The 21,806-nt window shown below is 36.0% G+C and overlaps 1 protein-coding gene across 1 annotated transcript; it reads left to right on the top strand.

Annotated features, from left to right (window-relative positions):
• Positions 1–3,018: 3,018 nt before the first annotated feature.
• Positions 3,019–17,623, top strand: LOC146133732 (uncharacterized). Its single transcript, XM_083397450.1, has 11 exons — positions 3,019–3,117; positions 4,061–4,207; positions 4,861–5,022; positions 7,296–7,415; positions 8,165–8,299; positions 11,582–11,743; positions 12,254–12,385; positions 13,165–13,329; positions 13,685–13,828; positions 14,560–14,706; positions 16,482–17,623. The coding sequence occupies exons 1-11, from the start codon at positions 3,063–3,065 to the stop codon at positions 16,544–16,546; spliced, it is 1,434 nt and encodes a 477-aa protein (XP_083253576.1). The 5' UTR covers positions 3,019–3,062; the 3' UTR covers positions 16,547–17,623.
• Positions 17,624–21,806: the final 4,183 nt, after the last annotated feature.

Genomic DNA, 21,806 nt, shown 5'->3' with positions numbered 1-21,806 from the left:
TAATAACCTAATATAATAAATTTTTACCGTTTTCAAAATGTTTAAAAAAAGATTTAAAAAAAAAAAAAAAAAAAAAAAGATTTACTGAAAACTCTGTTTTAAATCACTCAATAATTAACTCTAAAAACTTTTTTTTTGTTTTGTGGTTCGTTTTATTATCAATATACTGTTTTGTCGTCCGAAATAAAGTCAAACAAATTTTAGGGGAAGACGCCAAAGAGTTTTTTGAGTTCAACCTAAGACCTTTCTTTGAATAATTCATTCCATTTTGGTAAATAATACACGGAGAATTAGGCATTATGAAGCCCCTGAAACTAGTCCTTGCACCCCAAGTGTTCAACGGAACCAAGTTTAAGAAATCTCGCATTAACATTTACCAATCTATTAGTGATGTGCATTTACAAACTGCGAAGGACAAACGAACGTTTGCATTGGATTTACATAAACGGCTCCTGTTCTGTGTAACATGTAAAGTCTTGACCGCGAACTTTTAGAGTTCAGTTACTAGTCTACAATAGTTTACATCAGGGGTGGGCAAACTGCAACTCGCGAGCCGCATGCGGCTCTCCGGCATGTTTTTTGTGGCTCTTCTAGTTGAATCGTAAAAATTCAAAAAAATTGAAAAGGTTACCAAGAGCACCGTTTATAAACGCTCCTCTCTTTTTCTTTTCTTTATTTAGGCCAGCATTTCGTTTTTGAGGTAACACTAGACATAGAGTCCGAAGAGTTAGTTAACAAAAGACTGATATTAATAAATATTGTGCGTGTTATTTTGCTATTACCGTTTTGTTATATTAAAATTCTGTTATTATGCTGCTGGCCTTGCATTATTAACAGTTTTTGTATAAAAATAATTTTGAGGCTCTTTGGTGCTTGTCTTTTTTGCAAATGACTTTTCAATTGAATGCATTTGCCCACCCCTGGTTCAGATATTTGTATTGATAGATGTCAAGTAGGCGTGGCTTTCACACATTTTCATTTCCTCCGCAACCATTTTTTTGTATAAGCGTGAAAAAGTGTGTGACAAAAAAGGCAATGTAAAGCAGTTTTTCCTGGTTGCTATATTTGATGTTTCGTAAGCCCAATCATTTAAACCACCGTTTGAATAAGTGATTAGATGTTGGCTTGCTTGAATAAACAAAGGGAATCAAGGTTTCGGAAGCTTTGTGTCCTGTCCATTCTTCATATCGCGAAACTTCCCGAAACAATGTAAAAACCTTCTTAAAACCGCATATGTTCAATTCTGCTAGCCTCAGCCTTTTTCGGTCCGGAAATTTCGCTTTTCACCGACAATTGTTCAAAGAAACAATAGAAAAACATGATTTACAGCTTCCGTGATTCGAAGCCTTTATTAGTTGCTGGCAGTGGTTTATTGAAACTGTTATTATTATTGCGTGGTCGGCAAGCGAGTCAAGGTTTTTACAGAGAGTTGAAACAACGAAATAAATTTATTTTACTTGTATCTAAATAATAAAGTATTTTATGCGGATAGAAAATGCACGTTTTTACTTTTTTTCGGTAATTTTAAAATCGCTTATGTAGTGCATTGCCCTAGAATAGTGCTTCCTAATGTGGCGATAGCGACTAGAGATGCGCGAAACTTTACAGTTTACTTCGATACCAATATTCAATATTTTTGGAATAAAAGCAACATGATCTGATACATAGCGAAGTCATTACTGTGGTCTGACAGGCAAAACTAGTGGCAATGCAATTTTCAATTTAAGTTTTTTCAGGTTATTTTTCCCAAATCTCTATAGTGTTAAGAAGTTTAGTTACCTCCAGTTGAACCACATACTATTTTGTTTAAAACATACTTTATAGTTTAACTGTTTTGTTTAGATAAGCTTTACTTTATAGTTTAATTAAACAAAGTATTCATAGTGAAATAAAACAAAATCACTTCATGGAATTCATCAGTTTACATAGCGTAACGTGTCGTTCTATGCATGAGCCCCTTAAAAAACAAAAAAAAACATAGTAAAAATAGATGTACGCTCGCGCGAACTTTTATGAAACTTTTTGGATTTACAAAAGTTAACAAAATATGTTTGGGGCATGATCTGACAACAACACTAGTGAGCCCTCATAGGTTTGCGCCGCAAAGTACTGTGTGTATAAAAAATTTACTTTTTGAAACCCGATGTAAAAAACTGGTGCAAAACCCCCACACCGTAGTCAGGGGCGGGTCAAAGATTTTTGGGGAGGGGGAGAATGTATCATCTAGTACAGTGCTTCTCAACACGTGGGATGGTATGCACTTGTGTGGATAAAAAACATTTTAATGCGGATGACAAACGCGGTGCGGATGAATGTGCGGATGAAAATGGTGCATGTTCTTATTTTTCATAATGTTTAATACAATATTCTAATAAACTGGTGCGCCCACTTCGTTACAGGTACAGTAATAGTCTCTCAGTGGTTAATTGCAGTTTAAGCCATGGTTCATGATTTTTAATACACATAACCTTTTATTGTTATTTCAAAAATTGGGAAAACCAAATGTTGCAAACTTGCTATTCTTATTTTGTGCGGATAAAAATCTTCCGAAATAAAAAAAGTTTTTTTTCAAGCTTGAAAACCACTGATTTAGTATATGATAACCGTGGAGAAGCGAGCGCACTTTTTTGACGTAGCCGCCCCTTTTGTTAGGCGAGGATTCACTTCTTAACTCGAGCGCAGTGTGAGGTCTCCGGTCCTTTTGTCAGGCGACGATGGCGTTGCTCTGCCAGCGACGGACCGGACGAACATATCGCGACGATCGTCCGTCCAGCGGACAAACATTTCCTTTTATTATAAGAGATATGTCCTTTTCCATACCTGTCCAACATCCTTTGTAACGATACCTGTAGAGTACACCCTCTTCCCCCAAATATTTAATTTTATATTATTGTTATGTTTTTCAAAGACGCAGCAAAAACTACACCGCACGAGTTCATATAAGAAAGTTGTGTCATTTTCCAATTTTTAACCACTATAAAACCTTTTCGTTTAATTCTCTTGTTTGCAGGACTAGTACAAGAGGTTGCCTAAATAAGTTTGGTAAAACTCTGAAGAAAAAAATGAAAGCGGCTTTTATTCTTCTGACTCTCTTGTGTCAACAATACCAAGCTCATGGTAAATTTATATTTATATTTTGTGTTTGGTAAACTTACCAGGTGGTAATCTGATAAAATATTAGTTTAAAATCCACTTTATAGATCCGTTTGGCGCTAAATATTTTTCAAATCGTGCTTTTCTTGTTGCACTGGGTGTGCGATATTGAAAAACACCTTAACCTTGAAAAATTAAGGTCGACCTAACTCCTGAAAAGTTTCATTCGTAATTAGATATATTGACGATGCTTTTGTCGGCGAAATATATAATCATCTTTTTCAACATCTTCATAAAGCGTTTGACCTAATACTAGCATTGCTAGGCCATTTTGTGGCGAAAACCCTGTAAGAAAGATTCGTAAGCTAGTAACTGTTTGATATTGCTTGAATTTTACAACACACATTATTTATTACTCCAGAAATCCTAAAAGTAGGCTAGTGACCATTATTTCAAATTGTTTTTGATAATTTATGGATCAGAGAATAAATATATATATTGCCATACGACGTTTAACTTTACTTATCCCAGTGAAATTTAAGGCAAAAAAATCCTTTTGGCAAAAAAATCCTGACTTAATCTAGGAGATTATGGTACTTTTTTGAAAACTCTTCTTAATACACCTTATATTCCATATTTTTTGACAAGTTCTGAATTCGTTTCTAAACTTTGTTTACATGAGGAAGCTGGTTTGCTAGCTTTCTGTTGGGGCTATTCAAAAGATAAGGAAACGCGATTACATACACGTAATAAGCTACGCCACGCTGTATGTTTAGCTATAGGTTATTTCTGCTGGACCTGCTTAAAAAAAATTCTACGGCAAAAAAAAAACTATATGCTGCGATAACAATTATACATAACAAATAGGTTATTCCATGTTGTCTTTCACTTCCAACATCCGTTGCTTACAAGTTTCGAGATGTTGTGTTTATCTAATTTAACCAATACGGCTACTCTTTTGCTCTAGGTTATTCCTGTTGGACCTGCTCAAGTTATAGTTATTTCTACGGCGAACCGGCAAGACAAAATAAATGCTACGACAAACCCACCGAACTTACCAACACATCTTGCTGGGACACTCAATACTGCCAAACAGTATTGAGTGTGCAAAGGGGTGAGGTGTTTTTGTTGCCGCTCTTATAATGAAAATATAGCCTTACTGTTTGTTCAGTATATGCTTTGATCTCTTAGTTACAGGGCTGCGGCGCCAGTAAAAATAACTTAAAGTATCACTTTTGAGTGCGGCTCCTGCCAACAAAATGAACCTAAAACCGACTCCCGAGTACCGAGTTCGACTCCGCCGAAAAAAAAACGGGTTCGACTCTGGTCTAACAAATAAACGCGGACTCCATTTTGGCAAATCAGGCTCCGACTCTACAGCCTGTATACTTTACCCATTTTCGTATTCTAATAAAAGTGTATATTCATCCATCTTCTCACATACCAGTGTCATATATTAAAAATGTTCAACCCTTTTATATTCCACCTTTACAATTTACAGTTTGTTGCCTTATCAGTTTAAAAATTTGGTACTGCGTATGCGCACGTCGGGTCTCTGGTAGTTTACTTTGCTATTCCGCCTTTACCACCTTACTCAAGTCCCGTTTTCCACTTCTGAAAAAACGAACCGTCTCGTTGCTGTCTAGATTCCGACTCCGAATACGCAGCCCTATACTTAGTTTCCCGCAGTGTAAAGTTGCTATTTAGACGTAGTAGCACATTCCGTATGTTGTGCATGCTTGGTTAAATATAATATACTGTCTACAGGTTTACCGTCCGAGGTCATTAGGTCCTGTCGAAGTCCAACCTCTGATAACGACTATAGAAGTGCCTCTGTTCCTGATGGTCCCAAATGCCAAGAAACCTCGCCCACTCAGTTCGTTTGCTTTTTCTCATGCAACTTAAACAACTGTAATTCTAAAGCCACCAGTAAGCTCTTGATTTAGCGTTATTTTTTTCGTTTATTAGCTGTACTTATTATTTTATTTTGACCATCCCACATCGGGTATAGGTTTCAGACATTCTTCGTCTTAGATTTTGCTGTGTCCGAAGCTATAATAGAAATGTTTAATTCCAAATATTGTTCAATTTTTTTCGCGTAACGTTGCATAGTGTTTTGCTTATGTACCGGTTAACTTTTGAAACGTGAGCATTTAAAACAGCGGTTCCCAAACTTTTCTAAAAATTTTGCCTGGTGGACCCGTTGCAATTATTTTGATATTTCGCGGCCCTATAAAAATTCAAGGGTCAGTTGACCCATATTTCTTGTAATACACTAGTGCAGTCACGATTCTTTCTAATGTAACAACCTTCGAGCTCAGGGTGGTCCACGGTTGACTGCATCGCGGGCCCCAATATTTCTTGCATATTCTTTGCGGACCACATAAAGTAGGCTAAATGCGTACCAGGAGCGGATCAACGTTTTTCGTTTGGTTGAGGCATGAAATTTTTAAAGTTAAGGTCACAAAGTAATATCGAAAGACAGATACGCTTCAGAAACTTGCTTCTGTCGTCGAACTTGTGCGAAAATAAAATCGAATGTTATGAGACCCGGAAAACTGGTGTGCGCGAAGCGCGAAAAATTTGCGTATTTGCCAAAAATTGTAATTAGAAGACTGCATTTTATAAGCGTAGAATGTTCGCGTAAAAGAGATGTTGCATACTTCCCAATTGCTAAATTACAAAGACGTTATCATTTCGCGTAAAAAGGTTTATTAACCAGATTAATTTGGCTGATATTGCAACTGGGTTTGGATCACCTTGTTCTAACTCAGTGCTCGGCAAACTGTGGGCCGCGGCCCAAATGTGGGCCGCACAGCCATTTATAGTGGGCCGCAAGCTACTTTTTAATAGTTTAGTTGTATGTAGTTGCGGGCCGCGTGAATGCTGTACATATATTATTGTATTTTAAAAGCTGGTAAGAATTTTATATTGTCTCAGCGTGTGGCCCGCGTGCTAAATGTGGCCCTGTGAGTGCCTATCAAAGCCAACTTTAACTGTGTAAAGTTAACGCACATTTTTTTCGCGCTACGGGCGTATACTTGGTTGTGTAGTATGTTTTACATTTGAAATAGTGGTGTGTTTCGGCATCGAGGCGCCGTTTGATATTACACCATTTCTTCGTGTCCACAGCCTCACCATTGACGTGCGGTGAGGTTCCTAGGTGGTGAGGCACAAATTTTTTCGAGTCACATTTTTCTTTAACAACCACAAAACGGTATCGTAATAATTAAAAAATAAATAAACTCAAAACCTATTCAGAGATCAAAAACAACGACTAAAAAGTAGTCAAACTACATTAATATAGCAAACGTATTAATGACTACATTGTTTATGACGTAACAGTGCATGACAATTGAACGCTTGATATGAATAACACAACAGAAATAGAAGAAAAAATAAAGCACGCTTTAGGTATAGAAACGTAAAATTTTCGGTAGAGATAGAACTGATATAACTTTTGCTTTGCCTTCACATTTGCGCACGACGCCAATCTAATGCCTCAAACTCAAAACAAATATCCTGGACCCGGCCTTTTTTTCGTAGTGATTTTACGTATTGGGCCTCCGAAAGCTCTTAACAGAGTTATTTGGGCCGCGACATAAAAGTTTGCCGACCACTGTTCTAACTAATGCAAACGATTCGCTGATAACAGGTAGTACAGCATAATAAATGCTTTATGATGTCACAATAGACATCATAAACACGCTATGATCGAATAATAAAGCATAACTAAAGACAATAAAGATGACAGATAATGTTTAAAACAAAGACTAATGTTAAAAAACTTAAAAGACTAATTCTCCCTGTGGACCCTCTGAAACTGCTGTACGGACCCCAGTTTGGGAACCGCTGATTTAAAAACAAAATCACATGAAACCAATGACGGAAAAACGCTTTGACCATATAAAGGTTTACTCAAATATTATATCATAATGACGATGCTGATGAAGAACAATAACATTTTTTTTCGGTGGTTCGAATCAGAGAGAGACTGATATACGGTTTACCAATAAATCGGCCAATATTTCGCTTTTACCAATATATCGGTACCGGTATCTATAAATTTAGGCCGATCATTTGGCCGATGTTTTAGGGCGAAAACAGGATATTATTTTTTCTGTAAAACAAACAAATTTCCTATTGATTTGAGCCAAAAAAATTTATGTTTCATGCGAACGATAACCTTAAACTATTTGCAGCTCTTCTGAAGACTTGCCCCAACAACTGCACTTATCCATCTGGAGGTTACTGCGATTACCTTACGGGAAAGTGCAATTGCAATTCGGGCAACTCTGGCGATGACTGTTCCTCAAAAAAAGGTAATTTAACTTTGGAGTTTTTTCAATTTTTACGTATAATTTTTCATTTGTTTACACGAAATGATGACTTAACTGTTAAAATGTGTTTAGGCAATCTTAGTTAAATACCCTACGCCGTGATGTTTTGGTGTGTTATTCACAACGCTAAAAACGTATAACTAGCTGGATCACGATTTCGCCCATTATAAGAAAGTATAGTAAACTTTTGAAAATGATAATTTAAATTTCTAATCTCCCAACTATGTTGATTTAAATTTTTTCTATAGGAGAGATTAATGAAACCGATGCTAGTTTTACGAATAGTATACATCAGGCAACGGTGTTATGGTTGTTTCTCCACTAGACCACCTCGCTCCCACTTAGCTTGTGTAGGCCAATAAGAAACTTCCTGTATGTTTGAGATCGCGAGTTTGGGCTCCACATCAGGCTATCATTATTTTCCAACATGAAATATATATATTAGTTTAGAAAGTAAAACCTTATAACTAAACTTTTATAAAAAATATGGTTCTTATTTTAAGTCGAATACATTGATTTGAGAGAAACCTGGGTAGCTGACATTTGCCATATTTTATTGTATAACACAAGACCGGGAACCACCTAAAACTGTTTGGCCTTTGTTGTCTTTTTTATTAGTATTGTACATTTTTTGTTTTCTTTACAGAAATGACCAACATGTCCACCATGGGCGTTGGTCAGACCAACGCGACTCATACGAACAAGCTTATTATGTTTATATCAACTTTCAGATCTTTCTTGCATCCAATGCACTGAGGAAATGGACTCGAATTGCGCCAAGGCGTCATCCGGCCTTCCTTCGGGCACCCAATGCCAAAATACATATAGCTACTGCGTAACTTCCAAGACTACCACAATTTCCCGAGGTAAATGTTGAAACGTCTCTTTAATCTGAATGAAGCAACATCACAATGCGCAAAAGGTGGCCGAACCCTCTCTACCTAGTCGCTCATGTTTATATAAGTAACGAAGGGAGCAAAAAAAGAGTTTGAAAATGTTTCTTCAATAATAACCAAATGTAAACATCGTTAACACATCTTTTATAAACGCGCATTTTTAGTGCGCTATATCAGTGGATTTGTTGGCGCCTTCGGCGCTTTTAATTATAAAATTCCTTTCTCTGTAGGCAGTCTAGAATATTTATGTTGTCTATTTCCTATCGTCATATTTTTTTAGCTTTGATGGTGTTTCACATGTGGAAAAAGGTTGGCCAGCACAGCGCTATAAAACGCTTTAGCTCATATAAATTTATCTATCTGATCCGCTGTATTGATGCCTTTTTGGTTGACGATAACTCCTACATAACTCATTTTTCTCGCGCAAGGACACAGAGACAGTAAGATTAGAATATGCAACTTAAGTAAAGAATATACGTCTTTTTGGACGACATAATGGGGAAGATACTGTTCCCATACGGTATAAATCACTTGTTGTTTTTTTTAAGATGCCGGGATTTTCAAAACATCACATTACTTGTTCCTTATAAATATAAATATAGTATTTTCACTTTTAATAGTTTACTATCATATGTTTTGTACAGCATTCAATACTTTCCTAAGCATACGTTTTTTAACATAACCTTTTAATACAATTGTAGACAAGTGGGTAAAAATAAATTTATTGTAAAGTATATCCTTTGTAACATACAACGTCTTAATGTGAGCCGAGGTCAAATATTCTGAAGCTCTTGCGCATTAAAATAAACAAAATGCAGGCTGGTTGGACTCTATTAGCTACCAATGCACAAAACGTCAACATAGCGTGGTTTCCTATCGTCATCACGTGACAACCAGCTATTAATTAACCGTGTTGTTTTTACTCAACCTTTATATCAACAACGCGTGTTTATCTAACAACAGTGATAGGAGTTGCACCAATGTGTTTACGTTGTGCGCCAACCTAACTGAGATGACGGATGCCTAATTTCCGTGTGTGTTTGGCTTACGGCAAGATGGCATATCCCGGTATATTGTGGAAATATACCGACCTCTGTATGACACAGTGTTGTAAACAAGTCATTTTCAAAATTACTAGTCATTTTCAAAATTAGTCCCAGTCAAGTTATTTGTAAAATAACTTTAGTCCAAGTCAAGTCTTTTCGAATAAATAACAAGTCAAGTCCCAGTCAAGTCATCAGTTGCGCAAGTCAAGTCTCAGTTAACTCATAATTAAAGCAAGTTAACTTCAAGTCATGTCCTTGTCATAAAGATAAAACGTTAAACTATTCGAATTTTTAAACTCGTATGACTATATGAACAATAACTGAACGAAAAAATAAGGAAAACGGAATATATAGCAAGCAATTTGTTTTTTGTGCAAAAATTGGACAAATAGCTTAATTTTATAAAAAAAATACTTGCTTTATTTCAAACCCAATTCATTTGTTCAAAAGACTTAAGTCAAGTCAAGTCATTTGTCCGAAAGACTTAAGTCAAGTCAAGTCATTTTGCCCAAATGACTTAAGTCAAGTCAAGTCATTTAAAACAGTGACTTAAGTGCACTTAAGTCAAGTCATTGACTTAAGTCATTACAACACTGGTATGACATCTGAACCCACCTACAGTGAACCGTAATAATGTAAACAACTTAGGAAAAAACGGTACTATGGAATTCTTCTTTCTGGCGACCGATCTGATTTAAGCGGATTAACCTAAACCCACTGACCGAAACATACGCTATCGGGTTTTACCTGCAATACCCCCCGATATGGTCCGATGATAACTATACTTTGTCATACTGACTTATTGTGGGTATATACCGCGTCTTTGCTTGACATCTGTACTCACCGAAAGTAAACCGATTGCGCGGTTTGTTCTCGTCTAATTCCCTGTTAGTAATACGTTGTACAAATAGGGTTCGCAAACTTTTGGTTAAATATGACGTAACTTGCTACAATGATCTTGAAACATTCATACACACGTGTAAACATTCACCGGGAGCCTTCCATATACTATCCATATACTACCATAATGGAGGATTTTAATGCAAGCAAGGCCATAGCATAAAAATTAAAGGTTTTGGTCGAGGTCGTGAATTCAAACCTCGTGCTATATTATCTAGTATTAAAGTCGGCCTTATTTACCCGTTTAACGATAGGCCTTTCTTAACCTTAACCGAGGTGTTGTATAATCCAAAGGATAGCGCCATACAAATCATCAAGGAAAGATAGTCTTTACAACCCAACGGATATTCAACTGATATTTAACCTAATGGTACAACTAACGCAAAGAATGATTTGTAACAATGTCAAACGGACACGAGTAACACAATTTATAGTTTTATACGCTTTCCCAAACTTTTTGTGGGGTTAAACAAATTAAGACGCGTAAATCATGCGTAATTACGCCCACAATAAAAAAGTTATATGCAAAGTTATTGTTTTACGTCTGAATGGGACCTTTTTAGGTTAGCGGAAAAAGGCATCTATGGTTATAGCCTTAGTCTAGCACTATAGACTTTCCAAACTTTTTTAATTTATTAAAACCTGCCGCGAGCCCCCTAGGTTTAACATTTTAAAATATGACGTTTCGCTTTGTCTGCTTTGGCACGCATTTGTTGAAGTAATATGCATTTTAAGAATTTCGCATTACATTAAGTTTGTCATTAGCATATCAATCAGAAAAGTTACAATTTCATTGACGTAACATTTTGTATCAAAAATTATACGGACTTACTCGCGATCCGTAAACTCGTTACGCGACCCCCAGTTCGGTAAGCCTTTGTCTAACACAGTTGTTCTCAACCTTTTTGCTTTTGTGGCCCATTTACGTTGCAAAAAAAAGTCTGTGGCCCAATATATATTTATGAAAGAAATAACTGTTAAATAGGTTTAGAACAAAACACAGCAGAACATATCTTAAAACAGATTATTTATTTAACCGTGCATTGGTGTGATACTTGCGGCTGAACAATATATTTACATTCCTTATAATTCCTCCCCAAGCCATTATTCCTATAAAATTAAATATAGCGACACATATGAAACTAAATCTAGCTTTTTTAAATTGGTTTGTGGCCCACCTCAAATGTTCTTATGGCCCACCAGTAAGCCATGGCCCACTGGTTGAAACCGCTGGTCTAACACAATAAGGGCTTAAAACCGGTTTCTGCTTTAATTGTCTCACCTATTGTTTTGCATTGTTCTGCAGACACCGGAGCCATTGTGCGATCAGTGGTGACCAGGGGGTGTTCGAACTACTCCACTGTGGGGTGCAGTATGACAGCCATCAGTGCCAGCCCTCCACTACCCAACTACATGCAGTACACCTGCTCGGAATCTTGTACCACCGACAACTGCAACACAGCAACACGTAAGATGCCAATTTCAGGGAGTCGAAATGGACCCGAGCCGAGTCTTCACAAACCGTGTTTTGGGCTAATTGTTTTGCAAACCACCTTTTTTGAAGATTTTAAGGAGCTGAACCGGAACTGAACCTAATATTTTGAAAGTACCTGAACCTTAACCGAACCCGAACTTTACTCCAGCATGACGTTACAAATTGTAGTTTACAGAGTCAAGTTATATATATGTATTTTTTACATTTGAAGATTCACACTTTTAGGTAACACATTTCGAACTGGAACTTTATAAACCAGTTATAAAAACATATTTAATCGAACTTGAGCTTTTAAATTGTTCCGAACCGAAACCGGAACTGATTTCGAAAAAATCCTTGAACCCGAAATTGTCCAACTGTTCGAGTCCCTGGCGAATTTATTGCATTTATTTAAATAAAAATTGCCATTTTTATCAAGATGACGTTCTTTAAAAAGCATTTATCGCCATACGGCGTATATAGTATTTTTCTCTATTTTTGCAGCCGAGAAGCCGGCTCTTTCGTGCGTCGTGTGCAATGATATTTATGAATGTCTCGACCAGGACTGGGTAACATCTTGTTCTGCTGAGGAGAAGTACTGTTACTCTACTGTAGAGTATATCATCGGAAAGGAAGGTAAATTTATTTTAAGTTATGAAGTGGTCGGTCAACATTTTTTTGCGGCCAAAATTACCCTATCCAGAGCTTTTGAAAGCCCACCATGTAAAACCACTACGACAACAGGGGATAATCTAGGATTTTTGTTAGGGCTGGGGGCGTGCAAATTTTTAAAATGACGTCACTAAAATACGCCACACCCACTAATATTTAAAATAAACTTCAATAAATGTACGTTTATCAGTCACACGGCCCACAACTACATGATACAATTAAACAAATAAAAATAGCTCGCTGCCCACTAAAATTGGATCTGTGACCCACATTTAGGCCGTGGCCCACAGTTTGCCGACCACTGCGCTAAGCCGTAAGGTATTGCAATACTATTCGTTAGAAAAGGTTGTGTTACTACTGAAAATATTTGCGAACCATCCGATCTGTTTTAGATTTTTGTCAACTGTTGACAGTCATTGATATAAAAGTAAAACGTTAAACCATGAACATAGGTGTTGTAGGCTGATTATGAGCAACAATTCAACTAAATAGTACCACAAACACAATACATGAATGCAATCAATAATCTGTATTAAAAAGTTTGATATAGGCTACAGTTCAATGAAAGATACACACACACATATATGATTAACAACTGTGATCTAGCCCTTATGATGCTGCTTTTTGACCAACGATCACGACTTACAATGGTACATCGAAAGCCATCGAAGACTCACCGAATATATCGGTCAATGATGCAAGCAAGGCTATTCATTGAAGTGTTTTTGTGTGTTTTAACTCAGAAACAGAAACATCATCAGAGTACAGATTGCTCAGCGTTAAGCGAGGTTGCTCAGCTGTGAAGTCGCCCTCTACCGGATGCAATAGCAAATCCATCTCCGGTTTGACAATTAGCAAAGTCACGTGTCACGAGAACTGCAACACAAGTGGCTGCAACACTGGGTGGCGTAAGTGGGCAATTTGATACGTAATTGGGGAATTTTTACACACTATACTGAATCCAGGAGTTGTGTAAAACTTTTAATTTGGGTAGAACACAATGTTTTTGGGCAAAAGTTACGTCAAAAACTACGTCAAGGACTTAAGTTTTTTTTTTACAAACCACTTGACTGGGACTTAAGCTCATTTAAAGATAATTAACTTGGTGTTTACAAAAGATTTGACTGTGACTTAAGTTCTTTCAAAAGGGATTTGACTTGAATTACAGTTTTTTTTTACAAGGTACTTGATTTGAGTTTATGTTCTTTTAAAAATGACTTGTTTAGAACACTTTAGCTTCAACCAGCACTTTTGTGATTGCAGCTGCTCGTCCCAAGTGTGTACAATGCCACGGGACAAAGACGCAGACATCTTTTAGCAGATGCCTTAACAGTTTTCCAACTGTAGCAACAGCATGTCCTGAACCTTACCACGAGCACTGCACAACCCTCACAAAAACAATTTCGGGTAAGTATCAGTAAACAGAAATTTCTATGGTTAGGATTTTCATTTAAATTTTACTTTTTCGAGTTATTTTTTTAAAATACAAATGGCGATTGTGATTGCTATTTGATTTGTTTTTCTCACGTTTGATTTTTCTGTTCTTTTTCGCATTTTAAATATTGCTTGACAGTTTCACTTGGACGTAATGTGATATTCAGGTTCTATTTAAGTTTTTTCGAAGCATTTGGGAACCCCCCTGGTTGAGCATTTTAACTCAACTTGACTGTATTAAACATTTTGTTGATTACTGATTAACTTAGTCAATTTCTCCACATTCAGTTTCGAAAGCCTTTGGCAAAAGCTTTGCAATCAAATCACTATTGATATTTTGTGTGATAAGTTTAACTGCCCTTCTTTTGTATACTCGCATCACCTTTTTAAACCTTTTGAACTTTTGTTGAACTTTTTAGTGAATAAATTTACTTCCTGAAACAATTCACGCGATGAGGAACAACACTTTCAAACATATTTGCGTAATTTCCGCGGACTTGAGAAACCTATTACACAGTTAGTTTCAACTAATTTAAATGTCCCTCATATATTTTTCTTCTCAAAGATTTGACTTCTGTTACCGCCAAACATTTAAAAAAGACTAAACTGATAAGTCTCTGTTGTTAGTCAGTTCTGCATAAGAAATATATTAGAATTAAGAAATTTTAACAAATACGCCCATTGACAGAGATTTGTTTTTTCAGTTGAAGACAACAAAGGTCTCGGCTCGGTTACGGTGTCTCGGTCCTGTTCACAACATGAAGAGAATGAAAACTGCAACAGCACATCCATCGTGGGCGTTACGACCAAAACATGCTACGGGACTTGCTCGAAAACTGGATGCAACCACGGTACGTTGTGCTCTATGGCAGTGTTTCTTCATCAGGTGAATGGATCACCTCAGGGTGAATAAATTTTTTGCAAGGGTGAACCAACCAAAAGGGGTGAATAAGGGTGAACCGTCAGAAATGGGTGATAACTTGCGAGCAGGGTGAATATTCCGGGTGTTCACTTTGTGCTGTTATATATAGACGAGATAGTTTCATCATATCATGAAACAAGGGTGAATGAAATCTGGAGATAGATGCTAAGGGTGAACAAAACTAAAAAAGTTTATGAAGCCCTGCGAACTTAAGTGTAAAAGTATGTCAGTGTGCTAGTTATAAAAGGTTTTGTCATTTATACTCATACCCTTGTAACTGGCGTGAAGTTATAAATAACATTTGTGGATTGCATTGGATTCCGTTAAGCAAATGCTTGTTAACCTGTAAGGCAACTGACATATTTTAGGTTATGGAGCGTGTAAAGTTTGGTGACCTATTGCAGTATGGGGCTTAGACTTTGGAAAACTGTTCCTTCTAATATAGCGCTTCCTGTGTGTCTGATTTCAATATGGCGTCAGTCAGTCGTTAAGCAATATTAATTACCTATGTCCGCTGTACTTTGTATTCTGTAATAAGAAACAATAGCATCGAAACGCTGACACCAATTTGAAAATGGAGAACGAACAAACACATATGTCGCTCCAGCAGGGGTGGGCAACCTTTTTAACACAAGGGCCAGTTAGGAAATGTAATGCTTACAGGAGGGCCGCACATCAAATAAACACTAATTCATATTTTCAACTTTTACTACAAAAACTAATGAGCTACTAGGCTGCAACTACGACAGTTTCGTCAGTGCTGTCAACTTGTGGATTCGGAAATAACTTTCCTACAATTCCAGTGACGCCTTTCTCGTACGGATCGGCTCTGTACAATTTAATTAACAGCCTTTAATTTAAAACCAGCTGTTAAACATTACATCTCAGTCAATATGCGTGTCAAAAGTCTGCTACACCTTGATTGTACTAGAGTCTAGAGTCTAGACAAATGTATTTGTTGCAAAACAATTCTTTATCGTAACCAGCCCTGCCTTAGAGTAACCAACGGAGGTTTATAAATCATCAAAGTGTGATCAGACCACTAAGTGTTGCTATAAGGTGCACACTTTGTTATAAAAAGCTTGAAAGTTTACAAAATTACAAACTCAAACTTTACGGACTTGGTAAAGTCATCTAAATATTTAAATTTAAAAAAGTTCTACTTTATTTTTCAGCATTGTAAGAAAGTTCCTTATTTGTAGATGCTATCCTGTAAGCCAGTATTGCTTCACGTTTTATCTTTTTAATAATATGAGGCGCCCAGACGCGAATTAGCTCGGTAACATCTATGTTGCGTTTTTGTTATTTTTCAGTCAAGTTATTGCTCATATTTTAATGTTTTTCTAATTTTAAAAGTTTAACGTTTTATTTTTATGTCTACTACCTCACTTGGAATTAACTTGGTCTATTTATGACTTATTGACTGGGACTTGACTTGGGCAACTGACGACTTGAACTAGGACTTTTCTTGTTATATATAAAGTTTTTCTTTGTTATATATTGAAAAGACTAGACTTGGAATTATTTGCAAATGACTTGACTGGGACTTAATTTCAAAGTGACTTGTTTAAAACACTGCTTGGTAGTGTCATTCAATGATTAAAAATCAACAGCAAAGCTAAAATTCTACACCGTCTTGCACGTAAAGTGTACACGGTGATTGCTTATTTCCAAAACGGAAATAAACTTCTGCTTATTTTGCAGGTTCCATGCCGAAAGCAGGTGTTGCTCTACTTTTGATGTCCTTCTTGGCCGCCATGTTCCTGTAAATCGTTCATACAGCGCCCAACTAGTACCAACTGTACAGTGCATCATTATCGGACTTTTGCCGTGTTTTGTGAAACCAAAAAATTCTGTATATATAACTAAAATATGTTGTTACATGTTAAAACTTAATAACCTAATATAATAAACTTTTACCGTTTTCAAAATGTTTAAAAAAAGATTTACTGAAAACGCGGTTTTAAATCACTCAATAATTAACTCTAAAAACTTTTTTTTTTTTGTGGTTCGTTTTATTATCAATATACTGTTTTGTCGTCCGAAATAAAGTCAAACAAATTTTAGGGGAAGACGCCAAAGAGTTTTTTGAGTTCAACTAAAGACCTTTCTTTGAATAATTCATTCCATTTTGGTAAATAATACACGGAGAATTAGGCATTATGAAGCCCCTGAAACTAGTCCTTGCACCCCAAGTGTTCAAAGGAACCAAGTTTAAGAAATCTCGCATTAACATTTACCAATCTATTAGTGATGTGCATTTACAAACTGCGAATGACAAACGAACGTTTGCATTGGATTTATATAAACGTCTCCTGTTCTGTGTAACATGTAAATTCTTGACCGCGAACTTTTAGAGTTCAGTTACTAGTCTACAATAGTTTAGATTAGGGGTGGGCAAACTGCAACTCGCGAGCCGCATGCGGCTCTCCGGCATGTTTTTTGTGGCTCTTCTAGTTGAATCGTAAAAATTAAAAAAAATTGAAAAGGTTACCAAGAGCACCGTTTATAAACGCTCCTCTCTTTTTCTTTTCTTTATTTAGGCCAGCATTTCGTTTTTGAGGTAACACTAGACATAGAGTCCGAAGAGTTAGTTAACAAAAGACTGATATTAATAAATATTGTGCGTGTTATTTTGCTATTACCGTTTTGTTATATTAAAATTCTGTTATTATGCTGCTGGCCTTGCATTATTAACAGTTTTTGTATAAAAATAATTTTGAGGCTCTTTGGTGCTTGTCTTTTTTGCAAATGACTTTTCAATTGAATGCATTTGCCCACCCCTGGTTCAGATATTTGTATTGATAGATGTCAAGTAGGCGTGGCTTTCACACATTTTCATTTCCTCCGCAACCATTTTTTTGTATAAGCGTGAAAAAAGTGTGTGACAAAAAAGGCAATATAAAGCAGTTTTTCCTGGTTGCTATATTTGATGTTTCGTAAGCCCAATCATTTAAACCAACGTTTGAATAAGTGCTTAGATGTTCGCTTGCTTGAATAAACAAAGGGAATCAAGGTTTCGAAAGCTTTGTGTCCTGTCCATTCTTCATATCGCGAAACTTCCCGAAATAATGTAAAAACCTTCTTAAAACCGCATATGTTCAATTCTGCTAACCTCAGCCTTTTTCGGTCCGGAAATTTCGCTTTTCACCGACAATTGTTCAAAGAAACAATAGAAAAACATGATTTACAGCTTCCGTGATTCGAAGCCTTTATTAGTTGCTGGCAGTGGTTTATTGAAACTGTTATTATTATTGCGTGGTCGGCAAGCGAGTCAAGGTTTTTACAGAGAGTTGAAACAACGAAATAAATTTATTTTACTTGTATCTAAATAATAAAGTATTTTATGTGGATAGAAAATGCACGTTTTTAGTTTAAATAAATTCGGCAACTTTAAAATCGCTTATGTAGTGCATTGCCCTAGAATAGTGCTTCCTAATGTGGTGATAGCGACTAGAGATGCACGAAACTTTACAGTTTACTTCGATACCGATATTCAATATTTTTGGAATAAAAGCTACATGATCTGATACATAGCGAAGTCATTACTGTGGACTGACAGGCAAAACTAGTGACAATAAAATTTCCAATTTAAGTTTTTTCAGGTTATTTTTCCCAAATCTCTATAGTGTTAAGAAGTTTAGTTACCTCCAGTTGAACCACATACTATTTTGTTTAGAACATACTTTATAGTTTAACTGTTTTGTTTAGATAAGCTTTACTTTATAGTTTAATTAAACAAAGTATTCATAGTGAAATAAAACAAAATCGCTTCATGGAATTCATCAGTTTACATAGCGTAACGTGCCGTTCTATGCATGAGCCCCTTAAAAAAACAAAAAAAAACATAGTAAAAATAGATGTACGCTCGCGCGAAGTTTTATGAAACTTTTTGGATTTACAAAAGTTAACAAAATATGTTTGGGGCATGATCTGACAGCAACACTAGTGAGCCCTCATAGGTTTGCGCCGCAAAGTACTATGTGTATAAAAAATTTACTTTTTGAAACCCGATGTAAAAAACTGATGCAAAACCCCACACCGTAGTCAGGGGCGGGTCAAAGATTTTTTTGGGGGAGGGGGAGAATGTATCATCTAGTACAGTGCTTCTCAACACGTGGGATGGTACGCACTTGTGTGGATAAAAAACATTTTAATGCGGATGACAAACGCGGTGCGGATGAATGTGCGGATGAAAATGGTGCATGTTCTTATTTTTCATATTGTTTAATACAATATTCTAATAAACTGGTGCGCCCACTTCGTTACAGGTACAGTAATAGTCTCTCAGTGGTTAATTGCAGTTTAAGCCATGGTTCATGATTTTTAATTCACATAACCTTTTATTGTTATTTCAAAAATTGGGAAAACCAAATGTTGCAAACTTGCTATTCTTATCTTGTGCGGATACAAATTTTCCGAAATAAAAAAAGTTTTTTTTAAAGCTTGAAAACCACTGATTTAGTATATTATAACCGTGGAGAAGCGAGCGCACTTTTTTGACGTAGCCGATCGCGTAGACCTACTCCAGTTTCCACAAAGTATAGTACTTTTTGAAAATTGTACTTTTTAAAATCCTATGTAAAAATCTAACAACTGATACAAAACCCCACACCCTAGTTAGGGGGAATGAAATATTTTTTTTTTTTGGGGGGGGGGGAGAGAATATATCATCTAGTATATTATAACCGTGGAGAAGCGACCGCACTTTTTTGACGTAGCCGCCCCTTTTGTCAGGCGAGGATTCACTTCTTAACTCGAGCGCAGTGTGAGGTCTCCGGTCCTTTTGTCAGGCGACGATGGCGTTGCTCTGCCAGCGACGGCCGGACGAACATATCGCGACGATCGTCCGTTCAGCCGACAAACATTTCCTTTTATTATAAGAGATATGTCCTTTTCCATACCTGTCCAACATCCTTTGTAACGATACCTGTAGAGTACACCCTCTTCCCCCAAATATTTAATTTTATATTATTGTTATGTTTTTTAAAGACGCAGCAAAAACTACACCGCACGAGTTCATATAAGAAAGTTGTGTCATTTTTCAATTTTTAACCACTATAAAACCTTTTCGTTTAATTCTCTTGTTTGCAGGACTAGTACAAGAGGTTGCCTAAATAAGTTTGGTAAAACTCTGAAGAAAAAAATGAAAGCGGCTTTTATTCTTCTGACTCTCTTGTGTCAACAATACCAAGCTCATGGTAAATTTATATTTATATTTTGTGTTTGGTAAACTTACCAGGTGGTAATCTGATAAAATATTAGTTTAAAATCCACTTTATAGATGCGTTTGGCGCTAAATATTTTTCAAATCGTGCTTTTCTTTTAACGATTATGTTGGCTGGTGAATTTAAGTCCTCAACTTCCATTTTAAAGTTATGTTTTATATTTTTGGCCTTATGTGCCGTTACAGCGATACTTAGAGATCCTGTATAACAGAGGTTCTTAAACTAAAAGGTCTAATTGATTTTACCTGTCTTTAAGTGCTTTTTTGGATGTACTTGCACTCCATTTTAGTTTCACTTTTGTCGGACCAAAAATAGTAGGTTTTATAGGTCTTTTTGTTTTATGACGTCAATTTATGACGTCATATTTGAAAAATCTTGCCGACCGTGGAATCTTTGACGACCTCCAGTGATGCAAATAAAACTTTTGCGGCCTACGTTAAAAAAAGATAGGAATTGATGGTTTGAAGTAAATAATTATCAAGCCGATAACTGTTGTTTACCGTTAATAGTAAACTTTAGCCTTAAACGTTCACATATCTCTCACGCCTGTAGCTGAAGCGAGACTATAAAAAATAATTATTTTGTAATTTTCGCCTTAATGGCTTTTCCCAATTTCGCGAAGACGAAATTGTAATTCTCTTAAAGAATGTAAATTTTTTTGACATTCCCAGCCATTTAAAAAAAATTTATTTCCAACATTAAAAAGTTTGGTTAAAATATTAGTCAAATTTTGAAAAAGCTTACAAATTTTGCAATTCAGGTTACATAAGATAATAATTAGGGCGATTATTTTTTGACCTAAAACTGAGAAATTTTGACCTAAAAAATTGAAATTATGACTTCAAAATATATTTTTTAAACAAAATTTTGACCTCATGAAAATGTTTAGTTCATATTTTCGTCATTTTATAAAGGCAATCAATTATAAAAAGGCCAAGGAAAAACAAGACGTTGGTTATTTTAGAAATATGTTATGTAAAGAGTTTAAATACAACATAATTATAATTACAGTATAGTCGGAGGCCTACAAAAGAAAGTGATGGCCTGTCGTTATATTTATAAGACTTGACGTTTCAGTTATTTCACAAATGATTTGGCTGTGACTTGAATCCATTCAAAAATAACTTGTTATCAACTGTTGTGTATTATTATTAATTGTTGTTTACCACGTACTTCACGCTTCCCTGATTACGTGTTATCGCGCCATTGATCTTGGTATTTCAATCGTGACGCTACTTACAAAACGTGCTCGCTTCAGGATTGCCTGTTAGGATTTTTAAAGCCAAATTTGAAAATTTAGGCTTTTTGTGAACCTGTTTGGATTTTTATTTCTTCAAAACAATTCAAATGAAATTTGGCTTTTTTAGGCTTTTTTTTGTTTTAGTCAAAAATGTCATGAGTGTTACATTAAGAAGAGATCAAACTAACACAAAAAGAGAAAAAATTTACAAAAAGAGAAATTTAATGTACCAGCATGACAATTTTTTGCATTTTTCATTTATTTGGAGAAAAACATAGGCTTGTTAGAGTTTGAAGTAGATTTGGCTTTTTTGGCTTCTTTTAAGGTAAGTTTGGCTTTTTTTATTTTTTTCATCTGGCGACCCTGGCTCGCTTCGGGTTGTTCCTTAGTACTAAGTAAACGCACTCAGTAAATCTGGGAACACAGCAAATTGGCGACGAGGATGGGATTCGAACCCACGCATGCAAAGCAGAACACAACACCAACACTGATATTACCTCACACAATATTTTTCATCATTCTTTCAGGATATCAGTGTTATTCTTGTTCGGCGTTTCGCTA

The sequence above is a fragment of the Ascidiella aspersa genome, chromosome 9, assembly GCF_963924565.1.
Source record: "Ascidiella aspersa chromosome 9, kaAscAspe10.2, whole genome shotgun sequence".
Classification (NCBI taxonomy): domain Eukaryota; kingdom Metazoa; phylum Chordata; class Ascidiacea; order Phlebobranchia; family Ascidiidae; genus Ascidiella; species Ascidiella aspersa.
This window is presented reverse-complemented; position numbering and strand designations above follow the sequence as displayed.